We start from the raw sequence: 22,102 nt of genomic DNA, 5'->3' as shown, positions 1-22,102 counted from the left end.
GGTGCAGGGCGATCCGGATGGAGGCGATGGAAATCCCTCAACATGGATGGATCCAAGATGTCCCCCACCGGTACCCAGCACCTCTCCTCCGGGCCGTACCCCTCCCAGTCCACGAGGTACTGCAGGCCCCTCACCCGGCGTCTTGAGTCCAGAATGGCCCGGATCGTGTACGCCGGGGACCCCTCGATGTCCAGAGGGGGGGGAGGGACCTCCAGCACCTCACTGTCCTGCAGGGGACCAGCTACCACCGGCCTGAGGAGAGACACATGAAACGAGGGGTTAATACGATAATAGGAAGGGAGTTGTAATCGATAACACACCTCGTTTATCCTCCTCAGGACTTTAAAGGGCCCTACACACTGCGGACCCAGCTTCCGACAGGGCAAGCGGAGAGGTAGGTTTCGGGTCGAGAGCCAGACCCTGTCCCCCGGTACAAACACGGGGGCCTCACTGCGGTGGCGGTCAGCACTCCTCTTCTGCCGTCCACTCGCTTGTTGTAGAGATTCCTGGACGGCCCTCCAGGTCTCCTTGGAGCGCTGTACCCATTCCTCCACCGCAGGAGCCTCGGTCTGGCTCGGATGCCATGGTGCCAGGACCGGCTGGTACCCCAACACACACTGAAAAGGGGACACGTTAGTAGAGGAGTGGCGTAGTGAGTTCTGAGCCATTTCAGCCCAGGGAATGTAGCGTGCCCACTCCCCTGGCCGATCCTGGCAATACGACCGCAGAAACCTACCCACCTCCTGGTTCACTCTCTCCACCTGCCCATTACTCTCGGGGTGATAACCGGAGGTCAGGCTGACAGAGACCCCCAAGCGTTCCATGAACGCTCTCCATACCCGAGACGTGAATTGGGGGCCCCGATCAGAAACGATATCCTCCGGCACCCCGTAGTGCCGAAAGACATGGGTGAATAACGCCTCCGCAGTCTGTAGGGCTGTAGGGATACCGGGCAACGGGAGGAGACGGCAGGACCTAGAGAACCGATCCACAATCACTAGAACCGTGGTGTTACCCTGAGACGGCGGAAGATCGGTCAGGAAATCTATGGACAGATGTGACCATGGCCGCTGTGGAACGGGGAGGGGTTGTAACTTCCCTCTAGGAAGGTGCCTAGGAGCCTTACTCTGAGCGCACACTGAACAGGAGGAGACATAACCCTTAACGTCCTTCGCCAAAGTAGGCCACCAATACCTCCCCTGAAGGCTCCCCACTGTCCTCGTCACCCCAGGGTGACCCGAGGAGGGTAGGACATGAGCCCACCGAATCAGCTTGTCCCGAACACCAAGCGGCACGTACCTTCGCCCCGCTGGACACTGAGGAGGCGCGGGTTCAGCCCGTAAGGCCCGCTCGATATCCGAGTCCACCTCCCATACCACTGGTGCTACCAGCTTAGAGGCGGGAAGGATGGGAGCAGGTTCGGTGGACCCATCCTCCGCGTCGTAAAGGCGGGACAGTGCATCAGCCTTTACGTTCTGGGAGCCCGGTCTATAAGACAAAGTAAACCGGAACCGGGTGAAGAATATGGCCCACCTTGCCTGACGTGGGTTAAGTCTCCTAGCTGCCCGAATGTACTCCAGGTTCTGGTGGTCGGTCCAGACGAGAAAAGGGTGCTTAGCCCCCTCAAGCCAGTGTCTCCACACCTTCAGAGCTCTAACCACCGCTAGCAACTCCCGGTCCCCCACATCATAGTTACGCTCCGCTGGGCTGAGCTTCCTTGAGAAGAAAGCGCAGGGGCGGAGTTTTGGCGGCGTACCCGAGCGCTGCGATAGCACGGCACCCACCCCAGCCTCGGACGCGTCCACCTCCACTATGAATGCTAGAGAGGGGTCCGGATGCGCCAACACGGGCGCATCAGTGAACAGCGCCTTCAACTTGTTGAACGCTCCGTTCGCCTCTGCTGACCACTGCAACCGCACCGGGCCCCCCTTCAGCAGTGAGGTAATGGGAGCCGCTATCTGGCCAAAACCCCGGATAAACCTCCGGTAGTAGTTGGCAAAACCCAAAAACCGCTGCACCTCCTTTACCGTGGTTGGAGTCGGCCAATTACGCACGGCCCTAATGCGGTCACCCTCCATCACTACCCCAGAGGTGGAAATGCGATATCCCAGAAAAGAGACAGCTCGTTTAGAGAACACGCATTTCTCAGCCTTGACGTATAGTCTACTCCCAGACGGACCCCCCCAGCACCGATCAGACGTGTGTCCTCTCCGACCACAGTTGGTGCAGGGAAGGCCTCCTCCTCCGGTACCCCTCGGCGCAGCCCCTCCCAACTCCATCGGAATGGGAGCGGAAGGGCTGGGTGGTGGAACGCACAGGACCCTCTCTGAACGCCCGCGGGCAGCCAGCAGATTGTCCAGTCGAATGGACATGTCAATCAGCTGATCCAGTGACAGAGTGGTGTCCCGACACGCTAACTCCCGGCGGACGTCCTCTCGGAGACTACACCTGTAGTGGTCCATAAGGGCCCTGTCGTTCCACCCAGATCCGGCTGCCAAGGTCCGGAATTCCAGCGCGTAATCCTGGGCGCTCCTCCTCTCCTGCCTGAGATGAAAAAGTTGTTCTCCCACCGCTCGGCCGTCTAGAGGGTGATCAAACACGGCACGGAAGCGGCAGGAAAACTCTGGATAGTGCTCCCGCGCTGAGTCTGGGCCATTCCAGACTGCGTTCGCCCACTCCAGAGCACGACCCGTGAGGCAGGAGATGAGGACACTCACCCTCTCCGCTCCTGAGGGAGTGGGTCTAACGGTGGCCAGGTATAGCTCCAGCTGAAGCAGAAACCCCTGGCAACCCGCCGCCGCTCCATCATAAGCCCTCGGTAGCGTCAGACGGAGGGTGCTGGAGTCGAGTGATGGGGAGTCCGGGCCGGGGTGCCGAAGGTGGAGAGAGGAGACCACTCCTCTCACATCGGTCCATTCTCTCCATCACTTGATCCATCGCGGATCCGATCCGATGGAGAACGGTGGTGTGGTGGAGAACCCGTTCCTCCATCGATGGGAGAGGGTTGGCTGCTGCTCCTGCTGACTCCATTCAATTTGATTTAGGTGCGGGATTCTGTAATGCTTCAGGTGTCGTAGGTGTGTGGAGTCAAACGCAGGAGACAGTGAGTGCAAAGCTGTGCGTCTTTAATAGCACCAACGCACCACAGGGTGCTCACAATAGTAACGGCCCCAAACACAGGGAATGAGAATGTACAACGGAAAAGTCACGACCAGGCACTAACACGTACCTCTACAACAGAGCCGAAGGTTACACTGAAATAATCCCGCACAACAACCAGGCGGGCCGGCTGTCTAATAAAGACAAACTAATCATATATAAACAGGTGCTACCAATCAACATACAAGGAGGGAGAGGAAAGACAATCAGTGGCAGCTAATAGGCCGGTGACGACGACCGCCGAGCGCCACTCGTGACACTACTGGTAGTATAATACTGGTTTGTTACAGGGGAACCTTGACTCTGTGACATAAGTCTTCCAAATGTCCTCCGTAAACTCACAGAACAGAGGGTGAGGTCTAAGATGACAAGGTGTTAAAAAAGCATACAATTGAAGTCAGAAGTACACTTAGGTTGGAGTCATTAAAACTAGTTTTTCAACGAATTCATAAATGTCTTGTTAACAATCTATAGTTTTGACAAGTTGGTTAGCACATCTACTTTGTGCATGACACAAGTAATTTTTCCAAAAATGGTTTACAGACAGATTATTTCACTTATAATTCATTGAATCACAATTCCAGTGGGTCAGAAGTTTACATACACTAAGTTGACTGTGCCTTTAAACAGCTTGGAAAATTCCAGAAAATTATGTCAAGGCTTTAGAAGCTTCTGATAGGCTAATTGACATCATTTGAGTCGATTGGATGTATACCTGTGGATGTATTTCAAGGCCTACCTTCAAACTCAGTGCCTCTTTATTTGACATCATGGGAAAATCAAAAGAAATCAGTCAAGACCTCAGAACAACAAATTGACCTCCACAAGTCTGGTTCATCCTTGGGAGCAATTCCCAGACGCCAGAACACCGTGGGACCATGCAGCCATCATACTGCTCAGGAAAGAGACGCATTCTGTCTCGTAAAGATGAACGTACTTTGGTGTGAAAAGTGCAAATCAATCCCAGAACAACAGCAAAGGACCTTGTGAAGATGCTGGAGGAAACAGGTACAAAAGTATCTATAGCCACAGTAAAACAAGTCCTATTTTGACATAACCTGAAAGGCAGCTCAGCAAGGAAGAAGCCACTGCTCCAAAACCGTCATAAAAAAGCCAGACTACAGTTTGCAACTGCACGTGGGGACAAAGATAGTACTTTTTGGAGAAATGTCCTCAAAAATCGAACTGTTTGGCCATAATGACCATCGTTATGTTCGGAGGAAAAAGGGGGAGGCTTGCAAGCCGAAGAACATCATCCCAACCGTGAAGCACGGGGGTGGCAGCATCATGTTGTGGGTGTGCATTGCTGCAGGAGGGACTGGTGCACTTCACAAAACAGATGGCATAATGAGGGAGGAAAATTATGTTGATATATTAAAGCAACATCTCAAGACATCAGTCAGGAAGTGTCACGCCCTGACCATAGAGAGCACTCTGGATTCTCTATGGTGTAATAGGTCAGAGCGTGACTAGGGGGTTTTCTAGTTATTTTAGTTCTATGTTGGTGTGTGAGTATGGTTCCCAATTGGAGGCAGCTGAATATCATTGCCTCTAATTGGGGATCATACTTAGTGTGTTCCTTTTCCCACCTGCGATGTGGGATATTGTTTAGAGTTCATGCGTATGTGTGCTACGTATTTGCACGTTCGTTAATCTTTGTTGTTGTTTGGAAGTTCACTATAATAAATATGTGGAACTCTACTCACGCTGCGCCTTGGTCCACTTATTTAAACGACGGGCATGACAGGAAGTTAAAGCTTTGTCGCAAATGGGTCTTCAAATGGACAATGACCCAAGCATACTTCCAAAGTTGTTGCAAAATGGCTTAAGGACAACAAAGTCACGGTATTGGAGTGGCCATCACAAAGCGCTGACCTCAATCAATAGAAAATTTGTGGGCAGAACTGAAAAAGCATGTTCGAGTAAGGAGGCCTACAGACCTGACTCAGTTACACCAGCTCTGTCAGGAGGCCTACAGACCTGACTCAGTTACACCAGCTCTGTCAGGAGGCCTACAGACCTGACTCAGTTACACCAGCTCTGTCAGGAGGCCTACAGACCTGACTCAGTTACACCAGCTCTGTCAGGAGGCCTACAGACCTGACTCAGTTACACCAGCTCTGTCAGGAGGCCTACAAACCTGACTCAGTTACACCAGCTCTGGCAGGAGGAATGGGCCAAAATTCACCCAACTTATTGTGGGAAGCTTGTGGAAGGCTACCCAAAAGGTTTGACCCAAGATAATCAATTTAAAGACAATGCTACCAAATACTAATTGAGTGTATGTAAACTTCTGACCCACTGAGAATGTGATGATAGAAATAAAAGCTGAAATAATTAATTCTCTCTACTATTATTCTGACATTTCACATTCTTAAAATAAATTGGTGATCCTAACTGACCTAAGTTAGGGAATTTTTACTAGGATTTAATGTCAGGAACTGTGAAAAACTGAGTTTAAATGTATTTGGCAAAGGTGTATGTAAACTTCCATCTTCAATTGTAGATCATATTAACTCTCAGGCTACCCCTTAGTTACTGTAGGACAGAATGAGATAATAGAAAAAGCCTTAATGGTGGAACTGATCATGCATATCAGATGTGAATCCAATATACGCTCATCGGACAGTTGATTAGGTACACCTAGTTTGGACCCGCTCGTTGCCTCCAGAACATTCTGAATTCTTTGGGCCATTCTATAAGGTGTCTTAAATGTTACTCAAGGATGTTGGTCCATGCTGACACGATGGCATCACGCAGTTGCTGCACATTGGACGGCGGTACTTTCCTGCTGTGAACAGCCCGTTCGTTCTCTCATCCCAAACATGCTCTATTGAGATGAGGTCTGGGGACTGCGCAGGCCATTCAAGTAAACTGAACTTGCTGTCATGTTCCAGGCAATGTTTTTCCACTCCTGAATTGTCCAGTGTTGGTGATCGCATGCCCACTGGAGATGCTTCTTCTTGTTTTTAGCTGATGAGAGTGGAAACCAGTGTGATCGTCTTCTACAATAGCCCATCCATGACAAGGATCAACGAGTTGTGTGTTCAGAGATGCCGTTCTGCACACCACTGTTGTATTGCACTGTTTATTTGTCTGTTTGTGTCTCACCTTTTCACTTACACCATTCTTGCCATTCTCCTTCGACCTCTCTCTCTTTCCGCCCATAGGACTGCCACTGACTGGATGTTTTTTTATTTGTCGCACCATTCTCGATAAACCCTAGTCGTTGTCGTGCATAAAAAGCTCAGGAGGGAGGCTGATTCTGAGATGCTGGATTAGGTGCACCTGGCACCAACGATCATACCACGCTCCAAGTCGCTTAGGTCACTTGTTTTGCCCATTCTAATGTTAAATCGAACAGTAACTGAATGCTTCGATGGCTGTCTGCCTGCTTTATATAGCAAGCTCACGGCCACGTGACTCACTGTCTGTAGGAGCAATCCATTTTCATGAGCGGGGTGATTTACCTAATAAACTGGCCGGTGAGTTTATATTTCTACTTCCTATTTGAAACATATCAGAAATATGTTCCAGTACTCATGTGTGCGCAATACATATTTATAGATTTTCAATTGTACAAATTAAGTGTGTGTGAGGGAGGACACATTATATCTTGGTAATAGCATCTTATCTAACACATTACCCGAGACTGAATGAAAATACACATACTGCATAGTGTTTGTTTTATGCTGGGAAGACCTCAGCCCGGATCCATCATCCATACATTACTGAGGAAGAGAGAGAGCAGGTAGATAAAGGGATGCAGAGAGATGGGTCGCAGGGAGAAACAGGAAGGAGATAGAAGGGAGTGGTATAGAGGGAGAGAGAAATGGGTGGGAAAGAGAAGCAAAGAGCAGAGGAAAATGTCTTCTACACTCTTAGAAAAAAAGGTTCCAAAAGGGTTCCCATAGGATAACCTTTTTTGGTTCCATGTAAAAACCCTCTGTAGCTGTGTGGCTGGAGGTGAGTAGGCGCACTGTATAGAATCTATATAATACCTGTCCTCAAGGCGGAGACTGTATTCTGGACTACAGTATTAGGCAGCCATGTTAGAATCTCCCTGTTTGGCTGATCATGGTGGCAGAGGTGAACACATCACTTTCACAGAGGCTTTATAAGTCAGACAGCATGTTCTCTGCTATGGATAGCTGCCAAACTCCTAGTGAGGGGCAGCCTCACCAATTTTAGATTGTCAGCCATTTTTGACTCTCAGACAGCAGAATACTGAGTAGTTTCGAAAAATAGACCGATATTGAAGAATGTCTCTGACCTACTATTGTAGATCATGGATGACCAAGCAGCTTTTATACTGTTATCCTATGTTTTTCGTTTTTTTCAGAAAATAGAATTGATTTAATATGAACTCTTTTGCCTCGTGTTAGCCCTGGAATGTACAACCAGACTAATGTTCTCTCTCTCTCTCTATCTTTATCTTTGTCATTGTCTATGTCTGATTGTGTTCTCTTCCCCTCCAGGCGGATGCTGCCACCAGTTTCCTCCGTGCGGCCCGTTCAGGGAACCTGGACAAGGCTCTGGACCACATCAAGAATAGAATAGACATCAACACATCCAATCAGGTACATCAGAGATTCCTCATGCTGCCCAAGGTCACTGTCTGGTACACAGGGTCTCTAGGCAAGAGAGTTAATGTATTGTCTCGTAAAACATTTATTCAATCAGACTCTATGAAGATGATATTATAGATTAGGTTTTTTTATGACATTTTGTTTTCGGCCAAACACAGTCATTAACAGTCAAGTCTTGCCTAGATAAACGTGTAGTTCATTGTCTCAGTGTGTGTGTGTGTGTGTGTGTGTGTGTGTGTGTGTGTGTGTGTGTGTGTGTGTGTGTGTGTGTGTGTGTGTGTGTGTGTGTGTGTGTGTGTGTGTGTGTGTGTGTGTGTGTGTTTGCGTGTGCGTGCGTGCGTGCGTGTTTGTGCGTGCGTGCGCGTGTGTGTGTGTGTGTGTGTGTGTGTGTGTGTGCACACGCATGTATAACCATGTCACCACATAGCCCCCCGTGTTCCTGTGTCATGCTACTCCAGCCGTGTTTACTGTGGCACTAATGCCAGACATTCACAACCTTAATTAAGAAATATATATAATTAGCCATATATCCAGATGGCATCATGAGAGAAGCACAATGTTTAAATAACATCACATGTAAAGAAAAGCTAAGCATGTAGTTTTAGTTTCTGTTTTGAACATACAGATGTGTTACATTTGTGAGTGAACGCTAGCTTAAGTGGAAGTGAATCTGTTATGTATTTTTCATCAGTACTTTGGTGAATGGAAGGGAGTTCAGTTTGTACACATAACCACTTAGGGCAGCTTGGGGAATGCACGCCCACTCTGTAAGCCTACAGCCTGCAGCCTGCTACTGCAACCCCTCAGCACCATTCACAGAAACAACCATGGCACCAAGCCGACAATAAAACTAATTCCACAATCTCTACACCAGATAATACTGCCACTATAATAATACCAGTACTGGCTAAGGCTAGGATCAGAGGTAGAGCTATCATACAAATGAGGATGTGTGCTTTAGTGTGCATTCATTGCTGCATGTGTGTATGCTTTTGGAAATTATTCAGACCCGTGTTTCCACATTCTGTTATGTAACAGCCTTATTCTAAAATATATATTTTTTAAATTCCCCTCATCAATCTACACACAAAACCCCGTAATGACAAAGCAAAAAAAAAAGTAGAAATGTTTTGCAAATTTATTAAAGATAAAAATCAGATACCTGATTTACAGAAGTATTCAGACCCTAGTCCAGCAACGGTCAACGGTCCGGAACCTCCAGCGACGGTCAACGGTCCAGAACCACCAGCGATGGTCAACGGTCCGGAACCTCCAGCGACGGTCAACGGTCCAGAACCTCCAGTGATGGTCAACGGTCTGGAACCTCCAGGCAATGCGTCCAGTCCTGCTACAGGGAGGGAGCCTTCCACTGCGCCGGTGGCCAGTCCAGACACGGCGTCCATTCCAGCTCCAGGGCAGGAGCCTTCCTCTGCGCCGGTTTCCAGTCGAAGCACGGCGTCCAGTCCCGCTCCAGGGCAGGAGCCTTCCTCTGCTCCAGTTTCCAGTCCAAGCACGGTGTCCAGTCCCGCTCCAGGGCAGGAGCCTTCCTCTGCGCCGGTTTCCAGTCCAAGCACGGTGTCCAGTCCCGCTCCATGGCCGGAGCCTTCCTCTGCGCCGATGCCCAGTCCAGGCACGGTGTCAAGTCCCGCTCCAGGGCAGGAGCCTTCCTCTGCGCCGGTTTCCAGTCCATGCACGGCGTCCAGTCCCGCTCCAGGGCAGGAGCACTCCTCTGCGCCATTGCCCAGTCCAGGCACGGTGTCCAGTCCCGCTCCAGGGCAGGAGCCTTCCTCTGCGCCGGTGCCCAGTCCAGGCACGGCGTCCAGTCCAGCTCCATGGCCGGAGCCTTCCTTTGCGCCGATGACCAATCCAGGCACGGTGTTCAGCCCGGCGCCATGGCCAGGTCCGGGGTCTGGGCAGGGGCTATGACCTGCACCGGAGCCGCCACCGACACTAATCACCCCCCCCCTACCCTCCCTATTTGGCTTCAGTGTAGAAGACAGATTTCGCACGTTTGGGGGGGAGGTAGTAGGTCAGGGCGTGACTAGGGGGTGTTCTAGTATGTCTATTTCTATGTTGGTGCTAATATGGTTCCCAATTAGAGGCAGTTGTTTATCTTTGCCTCTGATTGGAGATCATTTTTAGGTAGCCATTTCCCCACCTGTGTTTTGTGGGATATTGTTTGTGTTTAGTTGCCTGTTGTCATGACTTCACATTTTGTTGTTTCTTTATTGGTTTGTTTGTTTCACGGAGATTAAAAATATGTGGAACTATACTCACGCTGCGCCTTGGTCCGATCATTACGACGATCGTGACCATTTCTACAACTTCATTGGAGTCCCCCTGTGGTAAATTCAATTGATTGGACACGATGTGGGAAGGCACACACCTGTCTATATAAGGTCCCAGTTGAAAGTGCATGTCCGAGCAAAAACCAAGCCATGAGATCGAAGGAATTGTCCATAGAGCTCCAAGACAGGATTGTGTCGAGGCACAGATCTGGGGAAATGTACCAAAACATTTCTGCAGCATTGAAGGTCCCCAAGAACACTGTAGCCTCCATCATTCTTAAATGGAAGAAGTTTGGAACCACCAAGACTCTTTATAGAGCAATTGGCGGAGAAGGGCCTTGGTCAGGGAGGTGACCAAGAACACGATAGTCACTCTGACCGAGCTCCAGACTTCCTCTGTGGAGATGGGAGGACCATCCAGAAGGACAGCCATCTCCGCAGCACCCCAACAATCAAGCCTTTATGGTAGAGAGGCCAGAAGGAAGCCACTCCTCAGTAAAAAGCATGTGACGGCCTGCTTGGAATTTGCCAAAAGGCACCTAAAGGAATCTCAGACCATGAGAAACAAGCTTGTCTGGTCTGATGAGACCAAGATTGAACTCTTTGGCATGAATGCCAAGCGTCACATCTGGAAGAAACTTGGCACCATCCCGACGGTGAAGCATGGTGGTGGATGCTTTCCTTTTCAGCGGCAGGGACTGGGAGACTAGTCAGGATTGAGGGACAGATGAACGGATCAAAATACAAAGAGATCCTTGATGAAAGCCTACCTCAGACTGGGGCAAAGGTTTACTTACCAACAGGACAACGACCATAAGCACACAGTCAAGACAACGCTGGAGTGGCTTCGGGACAAGTCTCTGTATGTCCTTAAGTGGCCCAGCCAGAGCCCGGACATGAACCCGATCTACAATAATATCTCTGGAGAGACCTGAAAATAGCTGTGCAGCAATACTCCCCATCCAACCTGACAGAGCTTGAGAGGATCTGCAGAGAAGAATGGGAGAACTCCCCAAATATAGGTACGCCAAACTTGTAGTGTCATACCCATGAAGACTTAAAGCTGTAATCACTGCCGAAGGTGCTTCGACAAAGTACTGAGTAAAGGGTCTGAATTCTTATGTAAATGTGATATTTAGTTTTTACATTTTTAATACATTTGCAAAAATGTCTAAATATCAGTTTTTGCTTTGTCATTATGGGGTATTGTGTGTAGATTGATGAGTGGGAAAAAACTATCAATTTTAGAACAACGCTGTAACATAACAAAAAAGTCAAGGGGTCTGAATACTTTACGAATGCACTGTATGTGGGTATGTGGTCTGTATGTAGACACACATTGTCTATGTTTTGTATACTGTATGTGTTAAAATTTGGATTGGAGTTGAAGTAGAGCATACAGCTATGCTAAAAGTTGGTGCTACTGCTGCTGTTCTAGAAAATCCTAGGATTCAGGGTTTTACATGTCAGCCTGCCAACCTGCTCCTGCCCTATGTACAATCCAGCAGACTCCAGCCAGCTCACAGAAACACATCGGTGATTCACACACTTGTTTGCATGTGTGTGCGTTTGCGCGTGCGTGCCTGTGTGTTTGTCTCCCCAGTGAGTGTGTTATCCGTGTGAATTGAGTGAGGGCAGGAGAGGGACCAGTGTGCTTTGCAGACTGTGGCCAGTCACGGTACTGCAGGCTGGCAGAGCAGAGAAAGGCACAGACTGTACTGTTAGACTGTCTGATTCTGCAGCTGTACACCCAGACAAGCCTGAAATAAATCCATGCTCTCTGCTTCCTTTGAGACCCAACTGAAACAGTCTTAAGGTTGTTAATCTTCTGAAATATTTTCGTGCTGCTTCTGTAACCACTGTGGGTTTTGAGTTTCTCTGCTTGTTATTCTTAGTACTGTATATCTACTGCTCAGAAATCCATGTTATAGATGGATAAAAAGGCTGTCAGATTTGGTTGGAGCTCACTCTGTAGGCTGACGATTTGTTCTGATGGTTCTGTGTGGTCACTGCTGATTTCCACTGCTGTCACTGCAGAATGGGCTCAACGGTTTGCATCTGGCCTCGAAAGAAGGCCACGTCAAGATGGTCCTGGGGCTACTACACGCTGGCATTGTCCTGGAGACCACAACTAAGGTACTACTCACACACTGCTCACTGCTTACCAGGACTCCACTCACATACTGTACCACAGAACAGATGCATAGCACCTACCTCTGACTTCTGATTGAGATATTCACCAGCGAGCTATATAACAGGCTGTTTACAGACCGGATCCACCACATGGATTATAAGCTTAAACACATGCTTTTTCATGCTCATTTGATTGGCCTGTAAACATATATCTAGTTTAATTTAACACATATCTATCTAATAAGTCATAACTCACTATTTCTGAGCTGTGTTTCGTTAATTAAGCTTTTTAAATAGAGATTTTGGTTATTAGGCTGCTCTCTGCTCCCTGTGTGTGTGTGTATGTGTGTGTGTTTGTGTGTATGTGTGTGTGTGTGTGTGTGTGTGTGTGTGTGTAGCTCCCTGTGTTCCTGTGTCATGCCACTCCAGCCTTGTTTAATGTGGCACTAATGCCAGTCATTCACAACCTTATTGAAACAATGTTTGTGTATGTGTGTCTGTCACCTCCAGAAAGGGAACACTGCCCTCCATATCGCTGCGTTGGCAGGCCAGGAGAGAGTGGTGGCTGAGCTCGTCAACTATGGAGCCAATGTCAATTCCCAGTCACAGGTGAGTCATCTGGGACATTATACTGCACATTACTGTTACCTGGGAGGGGGGTGTTTGTGTGCATGTATATTTGTGTGTGTTGTTGGTAACCATACGCCATGTGCTTCTTCCTTACAGAAAGGCTTCAGTCCCCTATACATGGCTGCACAAGAGAACCACTTAGATGTAGTAAAGTTTCTGCTAGAGAACGGAGCCAATCAGAGCCTTCCAACAGAGGTGAGTGAAAGCCCATAGAGCAAACAGACATTTAGTTGTTTCTCAGATGTGTATTGGATTCAGTCCAATAGACAATGCTACATTAACTTTCTCGCATCTTTCTATTACAGTAATTTCGATCTACATTGTCTCAAATTTGCCACTATCTTTATTTTCTTTCTCTCTCTCTTCCTCTGCCTCTACTTACCCGTCTCTCACCCCCTCCATTATCATTTGGCTTGTCTCCCTTTCCCCCTCTCCCTCTTTTCCTCCTACTCCCTTGCTGTCTCTCGTTGACCTTGTTTACCTTCTCCCTCCCCTCCTCCTCTTTACCCCTTCTTACTTTACTGCCTCGATACCTCTCCCTCTGTCCTTCCTCTCCCCCTTCCTCCCTTTTTACCCCGGCCAACCCCTCCCTCTATCCCTTCTTCTCCCTCCCCTCCTCCTCTTTACCCCTTCTTACTTTACTGCCTCGATTCCTCTCCCTCTGTCCTTCCTCTCCACCTTCCTCCCTTTTTACCCCGGCCACCCCTCCCTCTATCCCTTCTGCTCCCTCCCCTCTCTCACCCTGTCTGTCAGGATGGGTTCACACCACTGGCAGTGGCTCTTCAGCAGGGTCATGAGAACGTGGTGGCCCTGCTCATCAACTACGGCACCAAGGGCAAGGTCCGTCTGCCCGCCCTGCACATCGCTGCACGCAACGACGACACACGCACTGCCGCAGTGCTGCTGCAGAACGACCCTAACCCTGACGTCCTCAGCAAGGTACTGTTCACTGTGTGTGTGTGTGTGTGTGTGTGTGTGTGTGTGTGTGTGTGTGTGTGTGTGTGTGTGTGTGTGTACGCGAGTGTGAGTGCGAGTGCGAGTGCGTGGGTGCGTGCGTGTGACTGTGATGACTCATTAAGCCTTAATATGCTGATGTCGTTAGCTGAAGTAATCAGTCATAACACTGTTGTGTTGACTTGGAGAAAAACAATAGCAGCAAAAGTGATTACATGAATAAACAAAAAGGCTGCCAGCAAACATGGATTATGAAAATAAGATAAAAAATATCTCTGTGTGTCTCTCTCTCTATATATATGTATCTGTCTCTTTATCTCTCTCTCTGTCTCTGTGTCTCTCTCTATATATATGTATCTGTCTCTTTATCTCTCTCTCTGTCTCTGTGTCTCTCTCTATATATATGTATCTGTCTCTTTATCTCTCTCTCTGTCTCTGTGTCTCTCTCTATATATATGTTTCTGTCTCTTTATCTCTCTCTCTGTCTCTGTGTCTCTCTCTATATATATGTATCTGTCTCTTTATCTCTCTCTCTGTCTCTGTGTGTCTCTCTATATATATGTTTCTGTCTCTTTATCTCTCTCTCTGTCTCTGTGTCTCTCTATATATATACGTTTCTGTCTATTTATCTCTCTCTCTGTCTCTGTGTCTCTCTCTATATATATATGTCTCTGTCTCTCTCTCTCTCTATATATATGTTTCTGTCTCTTTATCTCTCTCTTTCTCTGTGTCTCTCTCTCTATATATATATGTTTCTGTCTCTTTATCTCTCTCTCTCTGTCTCTGTGTCTCTCTCTATATATATGTTTCTGTCTCTTTATCTCTCTCTCTGTCTCTGTGTCTCTCTCTATATATATGTCTCTGTCTCTCTCTCTATATATATGTTTCTGTCTCTTTATCTCTCTCTCTGTCTCTGTGTCTCTCTCTATATATATATGTCTCTGTCTCTCTCTCTATATATATATGTTTCTGTCTCTTTATCTCTCTCTCTGTCTCTGTGTCTCTATATATATATATGTTTCTGTCTCTTTATCTCTCTCTCTGTCTCTGTGTCTCTCTATATATATATGTTTCTGTCTCTTTATCTCTCTCTCTGTCTCTGTGTCTCTCTCTATATATATGTCTCTGTCTCTCTCTCTATATATGTTTCTGTCTCTTTATCTCTCTCTGTCGCTGTGTCTCTCTCTATATATATGTTTCTGTCTCTTTATCTCTCTCTGTCTCTGTGTCTCTCTCTCTATATATGTTTCTGTCTCTTTATCTCTCTCTCTGTCTCTGTGTCTCTCTCTATATATATGTTTCTGTCTCTTTTTCTCTCTCTCTGTCTCTGTGTCTCTCTATATACATATGTTTCTGTCTCTTTTTCTCTCTCTCTGTCTCTGTGTCTCTCTATATATATATGTTTCTGTTTCTTTATCTCTCTATCTGTCTCTGTGTGTCTCTCTCTATATATATATGTTTCTGTCTCTTTATCTCTCTCTCTGTCTCTGTGTCTCTCTCTATATATATGTTTCTGTCTCTTTATCTCTGTCTCTGTCTCTGTGTCTCTCTATATATATGTTTCTGTCTCTTTATCTCTCTCTCTGTCTCTGTGTGTCTCTCTCTATATATATATGTTTCTGTCTCTTTATCTCTCTCTCTGTCTCTGTGTGTCTCTCTCTATATATATATGTTTCTGTCTCTTTCTCTCTCTCGCTGTCTCTTTATCTTTCTCTCTCTCTCTCTCTGTCTCTCTCTCTTTCTGTCTCTCTCTCTTTCTTTCTCTGTTTCTTTCTCTGTTTCCTTTTCTATCTTTGTCTATCTGTAGACTGGCTTCACTCCTCTCCACATTGCGGCTCACTATGAGAACCTGAGTGTGGCCCAACTGCTAATAAACAGAGGCGCCAATGTCAACTTTACTCCCAAGGTCAGTCCATTAACCCTCACCGCTACTGCCTTAACCAAGACATTGATAACATAGTCCCTCAAAGACCCCATTTCCTAACAGGAGAGTCTTTGATTAAATTGATTTAGAAATTGTTCTTTCCCCTTTCTCAGAATGGTATCACCCCCCTACACATAGCCTCCAGGAGGGGTAATGCGATCATGGTTCGACTTTTGCTGGACAGAGGGGCCCAGATAGACGCCATGACCAAGGTACTGTAACCCTACACTTGCTCCTCCTCTTCTTCCTCCTCCTCCTCTTCTTTCTGCCGTTTGACTTGAAAACCTTTGGACCCTACCTGGCTCCTTCCATCTATTTAGGATGAGCTGACCCCTCTGCACTGTGCGGCCAGGAACGGTCATGTCAGGATCATCGATCTCCTGCTGGACCTGGGGGCTCCCATCCATGCCAAGACCAAGGTCAGCCAGAGGCCTCTCGTGGGCCACTCTAGAGAAAATAAAGGGCTATACTTTATGGCCACTTTGGCACAAAATCACACCCTTAAGGCCACTTTGGCACAATATCACACTCACTTGCAATTTTAGCAGTAACCAATGCCAAATGATCCTCTGCCAACTACGCTGACGCATCACTTATTTCAGTATAATGAATTTATAGATGCTTTCTTCTCTCAAAGGTCTTACACGGCTCTTCTCTTTGTTTCCCTTTCATATCTTTCCCGGGTTTTACATCCTCCCTCTCTCTCCTCCAGAATGGCCTGTCCCCCATCCACATGGCAGCCCAGGGAGACCACATGGACTGTGTGAGGCAGCTCCTCCAGTACAACGCCGAGATCGATGACATCACGCTGGACCACCTGACCCCTCTACACGTGGCGGCCCACTGTGGTCACCACCGCATGGCCAAAGTGCTGCTGGACAAGGGGGCCAAGGCCAACGCACGTGCACTGGTCAGCAGCTCTTCTAAGTGTCCTTCTATTTCTGTATACTGGTGCTTAGTGTGTGAGGTGTACTGGAGATGTCCATTGGTCTGGTTTACTGAACCTTTATAACTGGGTTGCGTACAGCAGGCACAAAGAGTAGAAAACATTATGAGATACGAATAAGCATTATTGGACAAGTACAGGCAGTACCATTTCTGAATGTGTTCTCCCATTTTGTGCATACTGAATGCAACCCTATGCTGAATTTGCTACATTTTTGGTCTGTGTTCCTATTGTGTGCAGAATGGGTTTACTCCCCTCCACATTGCCTGTAAGAAGAACCACATGCGCTCCATGGACCTTCTGCTGAAACACTCTGCCTCCCTGGAGGCCGTCACAGAGGTGAGATAACACTCTTTTGAAGAGCAATGGGACTTGTTGGGGATCTCAGGACAAGCTGTACTTTTTGTTATTGTTGGGTGTCAATTCTGTCATTACAAAACATCTGGAGGTATAAATGTAAGCGTAATGTTGATGAATAGTTATTAAACCTTAACTCTCCTCTCTCTTCATATGCCCCCTGTTTCTCTCTCCCATTAGTCTGGTCTGACTCCTCTTCATGTAGCAGCCTTCATGGGGCACCTGAACATCGTGAAGAACCTGCTCCATAGAGGAGCTTCACCCAACGCCTCCAATGTGGTGAGAGAACCCCGTTTATAACCTTTATTCCTGACACGGGGGGGACATTTCCATCACACTCTGATTGACTAATAGTAACTTGTTGAAATGAATACCAGCGAAGGTTATGGTAGATGGATTGGTATCTGGTCTATGCATTAATAATAATTTGATGGCTAAGGCCTGTTCTCTGTGTGTATAAGGTGATATTTTATGTGTGTTATTGATATTACATAGCATAGTCATGTGTTTAATGGCAGAGCGGTTGTGACAGGCTATGTGACCTCTGACCTGGGTTTGTGTAACAGAAAGTGGAGACGCCCCTCCACATGGCATCCAGGGCAGGCCACTGTGAGGTGGCTCTGTTTCTGTTGCAGAACACAGCACAGGTGGATGCCAAGGCTAAGGTACTGTACACACTGTCAGGCAACCATACATACTGCACACATCTACTGTATGTACGTCATAATGTTTTACAACAAACTTTGTCCTGGCTGGAATTCACATGTTCTTCAACTACAGTCTACAACACCATACACTGCACAAATACCTCACTGTTACTGCTCGCTAAATACAGTTATCATTCCAACCTCTGTTTCTCCTCACTCTCACTCTCACTCTTTCTCTCCATTCCTGTCTCTCTAGGATGACCAGACCCCTCTCCACTGTGCGGCCCGTATGGGACATAAGGAGCTGGTCAAGCTGCTCCTAGAGCACATGGCCAATCCCGACTCTGCTACCACCGCTGGCCACACCCCCTTACACATCGCCGCCCGCGAGGGACACACCCACACCAGCCGCATCCTCCTGGACGGGGCGGCCCAACAAACCAAGATGACAAAGGTTCTACTTTAATTTACTGACTTCTCCTCTGTCTCTGTATCTCTCTCTCTCTCTTTGTCTTTCTGTCTCTCTCTTTCTATTTCTCTGTCTCTCTCACTCTCTCTCTTTCTCTCTCTCTCATTCTCTCTAACCCCATTTCTCTCTCAAACTCATTCAATCTCAATCCTAATCCCTTCACACCTGACCTCTTTTAGTTCTCCTGCTCATGCCGAATCTGTGTTTGTGTGTCCAAGCAGAAAGGCTTCACTCCTCTCCATGTGGCCTGTAAGTATGGCAAGGTGGATGTGGTTGAGCTGCTGCTGGAGAGAGGAGCCAACCCCAACGCGGCTGGAAAGGTATGAAGAAGACACTGCAACACAGCATGGACTATCCTGTGCTTTTTATCAGTGTTCGGCATACTTCTCAATGCTGTGATCCACCTAAAGCTTATGGACCTTTCCTGTGACCCAAGTAACAAATACACCTTATATTATTAGCACTGACCGTCTGTAATCACAGCCCAAAAGGAATCACTGTGTCCCACCATTTTAGAAACATTATGCACCCACAAAGGCAGGCTGATATTCTGTTATTTCAATAGCTAGTGACAGTAGGCGTGTGTATGTGTGTCCAAGCAGAATGGCCTGACTCCTTTACATGTGGCCGTCCATCACAACAATCTGGAGGTGGCCAAGCTGCTGGTTAGCAAGGGAGGCAACGCACACAGCACTGCCAGGGTAAGAGGAACAATGTAACACACACACCACATGCATTACTACACTGTATATCCCCCCCCCCCTTTTCAGGATCATTGTACAATATGATAATATGACCCACCCATTGATGATCCAGTGTATTACCCCTGCTGACCCCTGTGTCTGTCTATAGAATGGCTACACTCCCCTGCACATTGCAGCCAAGCAGAACCAGTTGGAGGTGGCTGGCTGCCTGCTGCAGTACGGAGCCTCTGCCAACGCTGAGTCCCTCCAGGGGGTCACGCCCCTCCACCTGGCCTCCCAGGAGGGCCGGCCGGACATGGTGGCCCTGCTCATCTCCAAACAGGCTAACGTCAACCTGGGGAACAAGGTACTGGACCAGAGAGAGGAACAATTCATCTCTGACCTCAGCAGGGTTTGAGGCAAGCTTTCAGGGATAGCTAGCTAAGTTACACAGGGTTTGATAGACCTATGGTAAGATAAAGTGGGCATGATGTTTTCATCACTGTGTCAAACCGGTTACCGTAATTACCTACTTGTATAGCATGCATGCTGTGGTACATATTTGACGGTCCACTGTGACTCAGACTGACTCAGAGCTGGTTAGTGAACAGACTGACCAACAGCCTCCTGTTCCCCCTGTGTCTATCAGAATGGACTGACCCCTCTGCACCTGGTGGCCCAGGAAGGTCACGTAGGGATAGCAGACACCCTGGTCAAACAGGGGGCATCAGTCTACGCAGCCTCACGGGTAAGGCATACAAATGATATCAACCACACACCTCATAATAGAGTATAAAACCAGAACAGTTTTGTAATGTAGTGCAATGTAGACCTTTTGTTACATTCAGTAGAGTGGGGTTCAGTATAAGCAGTATAATGTACCACACACTATGATGACATGTCATATCCAATACTTTCATACAGCATCCACACTCTCAAATATGTTTTACTGCTAGGACTGGTACAACAAAGCCACCAAGCTGTTTATAATGAGGTAGTAATGAGGCCATTGAAACATTGCCAACTCTCACTATTTTCTCTCTGTCTCTCTCTCCCTCCCTCCCTCTCTCGCTCTCCATCTCTCTTTCAGATGGGCTACACAGCGCTTCACGTGGCCTGTCACTATGGCAACATCAAGATGGTGAAGTTCCTCCTGCAGCAGCAGGCTCATGTGAACAGCAAGACCAGAGTGAGACGCTGCTGCTACACTCCTCCTTACACATGGCACCTGTTAGTGTGGCTCTGCCCTGCCTGACGTCACTTCCGCCTTCACTCCAATTACATTAGATTGGACATGGAATTTATATTGAATAACGTCTTGTCAATGTCAGCGATCTTGCATTTACTGTAGCACTCAAACTCTCTCTCTCCCTCTCTATATATGCTACCCCTCTCCACACCCCTCTCTAGGTGGGCTACACTCCCCTGCATCAGGCCGCCCAGCAGGGTCATACTGACATCGTTACCCTGCTGCTCAAACACGGAGCCCAGCCCAACGACATCACCACTGTAAACACACCCTCCTTCGTTTTCCTCATCCCTCCATTCAACCCTTCTCCTCTATATCTGCTTTTCCTTTACTAGATATTCTCTTCTTCACTTCTTCACATTACCCACATCTACAGGCTTCTTCTGGTGTCTGATCTGTGTGTCTCCTGTCTGTCTCTGTTCTCTGTGTTAGAATGGGACTTCTCCTCTGGGCATCGCCAAGCGTCTGGGTTACATCTCTGTCATTGATGTGCTGAAGTTGGTCACAGAGGAGGCTGTTTCCGTGGTGAGCAGCACTTCACATGGTTACTAGTGGGTTTGTGTATTCTGTGAATCTCTGACCTACAGTACAATAACATTTGAACTGGAATGATGTATTTGAGCATGTCAGATGATAGCACTCATTTCTCTCTCCTTCTCTTGACTTTTCCCAGATCACCACAGAGAAACATCGGATGAGTTTCCCTGAGACAGTGGATGAGATATTGGACATTTCAGAGGATGAGGGTAGGTTGGTGCACTCCCGAGACACCTTTATTCTTAGCTCGTAAGGCTTTCTGTCAGAAATAGTACTTCTGTGTGTCTTGTGATTGTCAGCCCCGGTTCAGTGTCATGGCAGAGGAGCAAAGACTAGGGAAAAAGGTCAAGCACTGCCATGAGACTGAAACTTTTATTTATTTAACTAGGCAAGTCAGTTAAGAGCAATTCTTATTTTCAATGACGGCCTAGGAACAGTGGGTTAATTGCCTTGTTCAGGGGCAGAACGACAGATTTGTACCTTGTCAGCGCAGGGATTCAATCTTGCAACCTTTCGTTACTAGTGCAACGCTCTAACCACTAGGCCACCTGCCTAGTGGTTAGATGACTAGCCTAAACAATGCCTTTTTCCATTTGTTTTGTAGGCATTGCAGCGCTAACATTAGGTAGGACTGTGTCCGTCTCTCTGTTTTGTCCGGTCATCTGGTGGCTCGTGCAATTGTGCCTTCATTGCAAGAACCTTCTCATTCTCTATTCTCTATCAATCTCTCTTTATAACTCTCTCACTTTCTCATACATTCTTCCTGTTATCCTCTTCTCTCTCTCTCTCTCTCTCTCTCTCTCTCTCTCTCTCTCTCTCTCTCTCTCTCTCTCTCTCTTTCCCCTCTCTTTTCTCTCTCTCTTCCTCTATGCTCAATGTAACAACAATGTCAGTGTTTTATTGGCATGTGATGTGGTCATGACATGTTCCTTTACCGTTCTGCCACTGACGGGTCCAGTCTTGCAGTGCTTCATTGATCAACACACTAATTACTCAGATACAACTCCAGCTGAGAAGCACTCAAGGAACAGCAAAAACACGTTGACTGTGTGTATACCCCTCTGTAACGGCTTGTAGTTATATGAACCTTTTCCAGTAACCAAGGCATTCCCTCCCATACAGAAATCCAATCTCTAACAGGCATGCTCACTAAAGCTGTAACCAACCAGGTGCCATACTGGGGACCATGCAGTGTGTGTTCTATTCTGTGTTGTCAATCGTCTTGTTTTTCCATTGGTCTCCATGGGCTCTGGTTGTTGTCGGTTTGACTCCATTGCTTTGATCGATCTGAAACTGCTTGATGATGTTACTATATGTGGAAATGGATGGGTGGTGGGCGGCAGTGGGTAGTGGTATTGTGGCTAATGTGACAGTGTAGACTCTCTATTGACTTGTCTGTCTGTCTGTCTGTCTGTCTGTCTGTCTGTCTGTCTGTCTGTCTGTCTGTCTGTCTGTCTGTCTGTCTGTCTGTCTGTCTGTCTGTCTGTCTGTCTGTCTGTCTGTCTGTCTGTCTGTCTGTCTGTCTGTCTGTCTGTCT

The 22,102-nt window shown here is 47.5% G+C and overlaps 1 protein-coding gene across 6 annotated transcripts in view; it reads left to right on the top strand.

Annotated features, from left to right (window-relative positions):
• Positions 1 to 22,102, top strand: part of LOC118388092 (ankyrin-1-like) — a 94,319-nt gene that overhangs the window by 42,960 nt on the left and 29,257 nt on the right. For 3 of the 6 annotated variants that reach the window (XM_052459934.1, XM_052459930.1, XM_052459935.1), the window contains exons 2-23: positions 7,638 to 7,739; positions 12,074 to 12,172; positions 12,680 to 12,778; positions 12,896 to 12,994; positions 13,553 to 13,738; positions 15,561 to 15,659; positions 15,791 to 15,889; positions 15,998 to 16,096; positions 16,390 to 16,587; positions 16,864 to 16,962; positions 17,161 to 17,259; positions 17,547 to 17,645; positions 17,884 to 18,081; positions 18,318 to 18,416; positions 18,696 to 18,797; positions 18,949 to 19,146; positions 19,429 to 19,527; positions 19,870 to 19,968; positions 20,190 to 20,288; positions 20,461 to 20,553; positions 20,702 to 20,774; positions 21,170 to 21,190. In XM_052459934.1, coding sequence (XP_052315894.1) covers positions 7,638 to 7,739; positions 12,074 to 12,172; positions 12,680 to 12,778; positions 12,896 to 12,994; positions 13,553 to 13,738; positions 15,561 to 15,659; positions 15,791 to 15,889; positions 15,998 to 16,096; positions 16,390 to 16,587; positions 16,864 to 16,962; positions 17,161 to 17,259; positions 17,547 to 17,645; positions 17,884 to 18,081; positions 18,318 to 18,416; positions 18,696 to 18,797; positions 18,949 to 19,146; positions 19,429 to 19,527; positions 19,870 to 19,968; positions 20,190 to 20,288; positions 20,461 to 20,553; positions 20,702 to 20,774; positions 21,170 to 21,190 — 2,458 coding nt within the window. The remainder of the gene's footprint in view (positions 1 to 7,637; positions 7,740 to 12,073; positions 12,173 to 12,679; positions 12,779 to 12,895; positions 12,995 to 13,552; positions 13,739 to 15,560; positions 15,660 to 15,790; positions 15,890 to 15,997; positions 16,097 to 16,389; positions 16,588 to 16,863; positions 16,963 to 17,160; positions 17,260 to 17,546; positions 17,646 to 17,883; positions 18,082 to 18,317; positions 18,417 to 18,695; positions 18,798 to 18,948; positions 19,147 to 19,428; positions 19,528 to 19,869; positions 19,969 to 20,189; positions 20,289 to 20,460; positions 20,554 to 20,701; positions 20,775 to 21,169; positions 21,191 to 22,102) is intronic. The other 3 variants (XM_052459936.1, XM_052459931.1, XM_052459932.1) reach the window with 2 other exon arrangements.

Source organism: Oncorhynchus keta, chromosome 13 (genome assembly GCF_023373465.1).
Source record: "Oncorhynchus keta strain PuntledgeMale-10-30-2019 chromosome 13, Oket_V2, whole genome shotgun sequence".
In the NCBI taxonomy this organism is placed as follows: Eukaryota; Metazoa; Chordata; class Actinopteri; order Salmoniformes; family Salmonidae; genus Oncorhynchus; species Oncorhynchus keta.
This window is presented reverse-complemented; position numbering and strand designations above follow the sequence as displayed.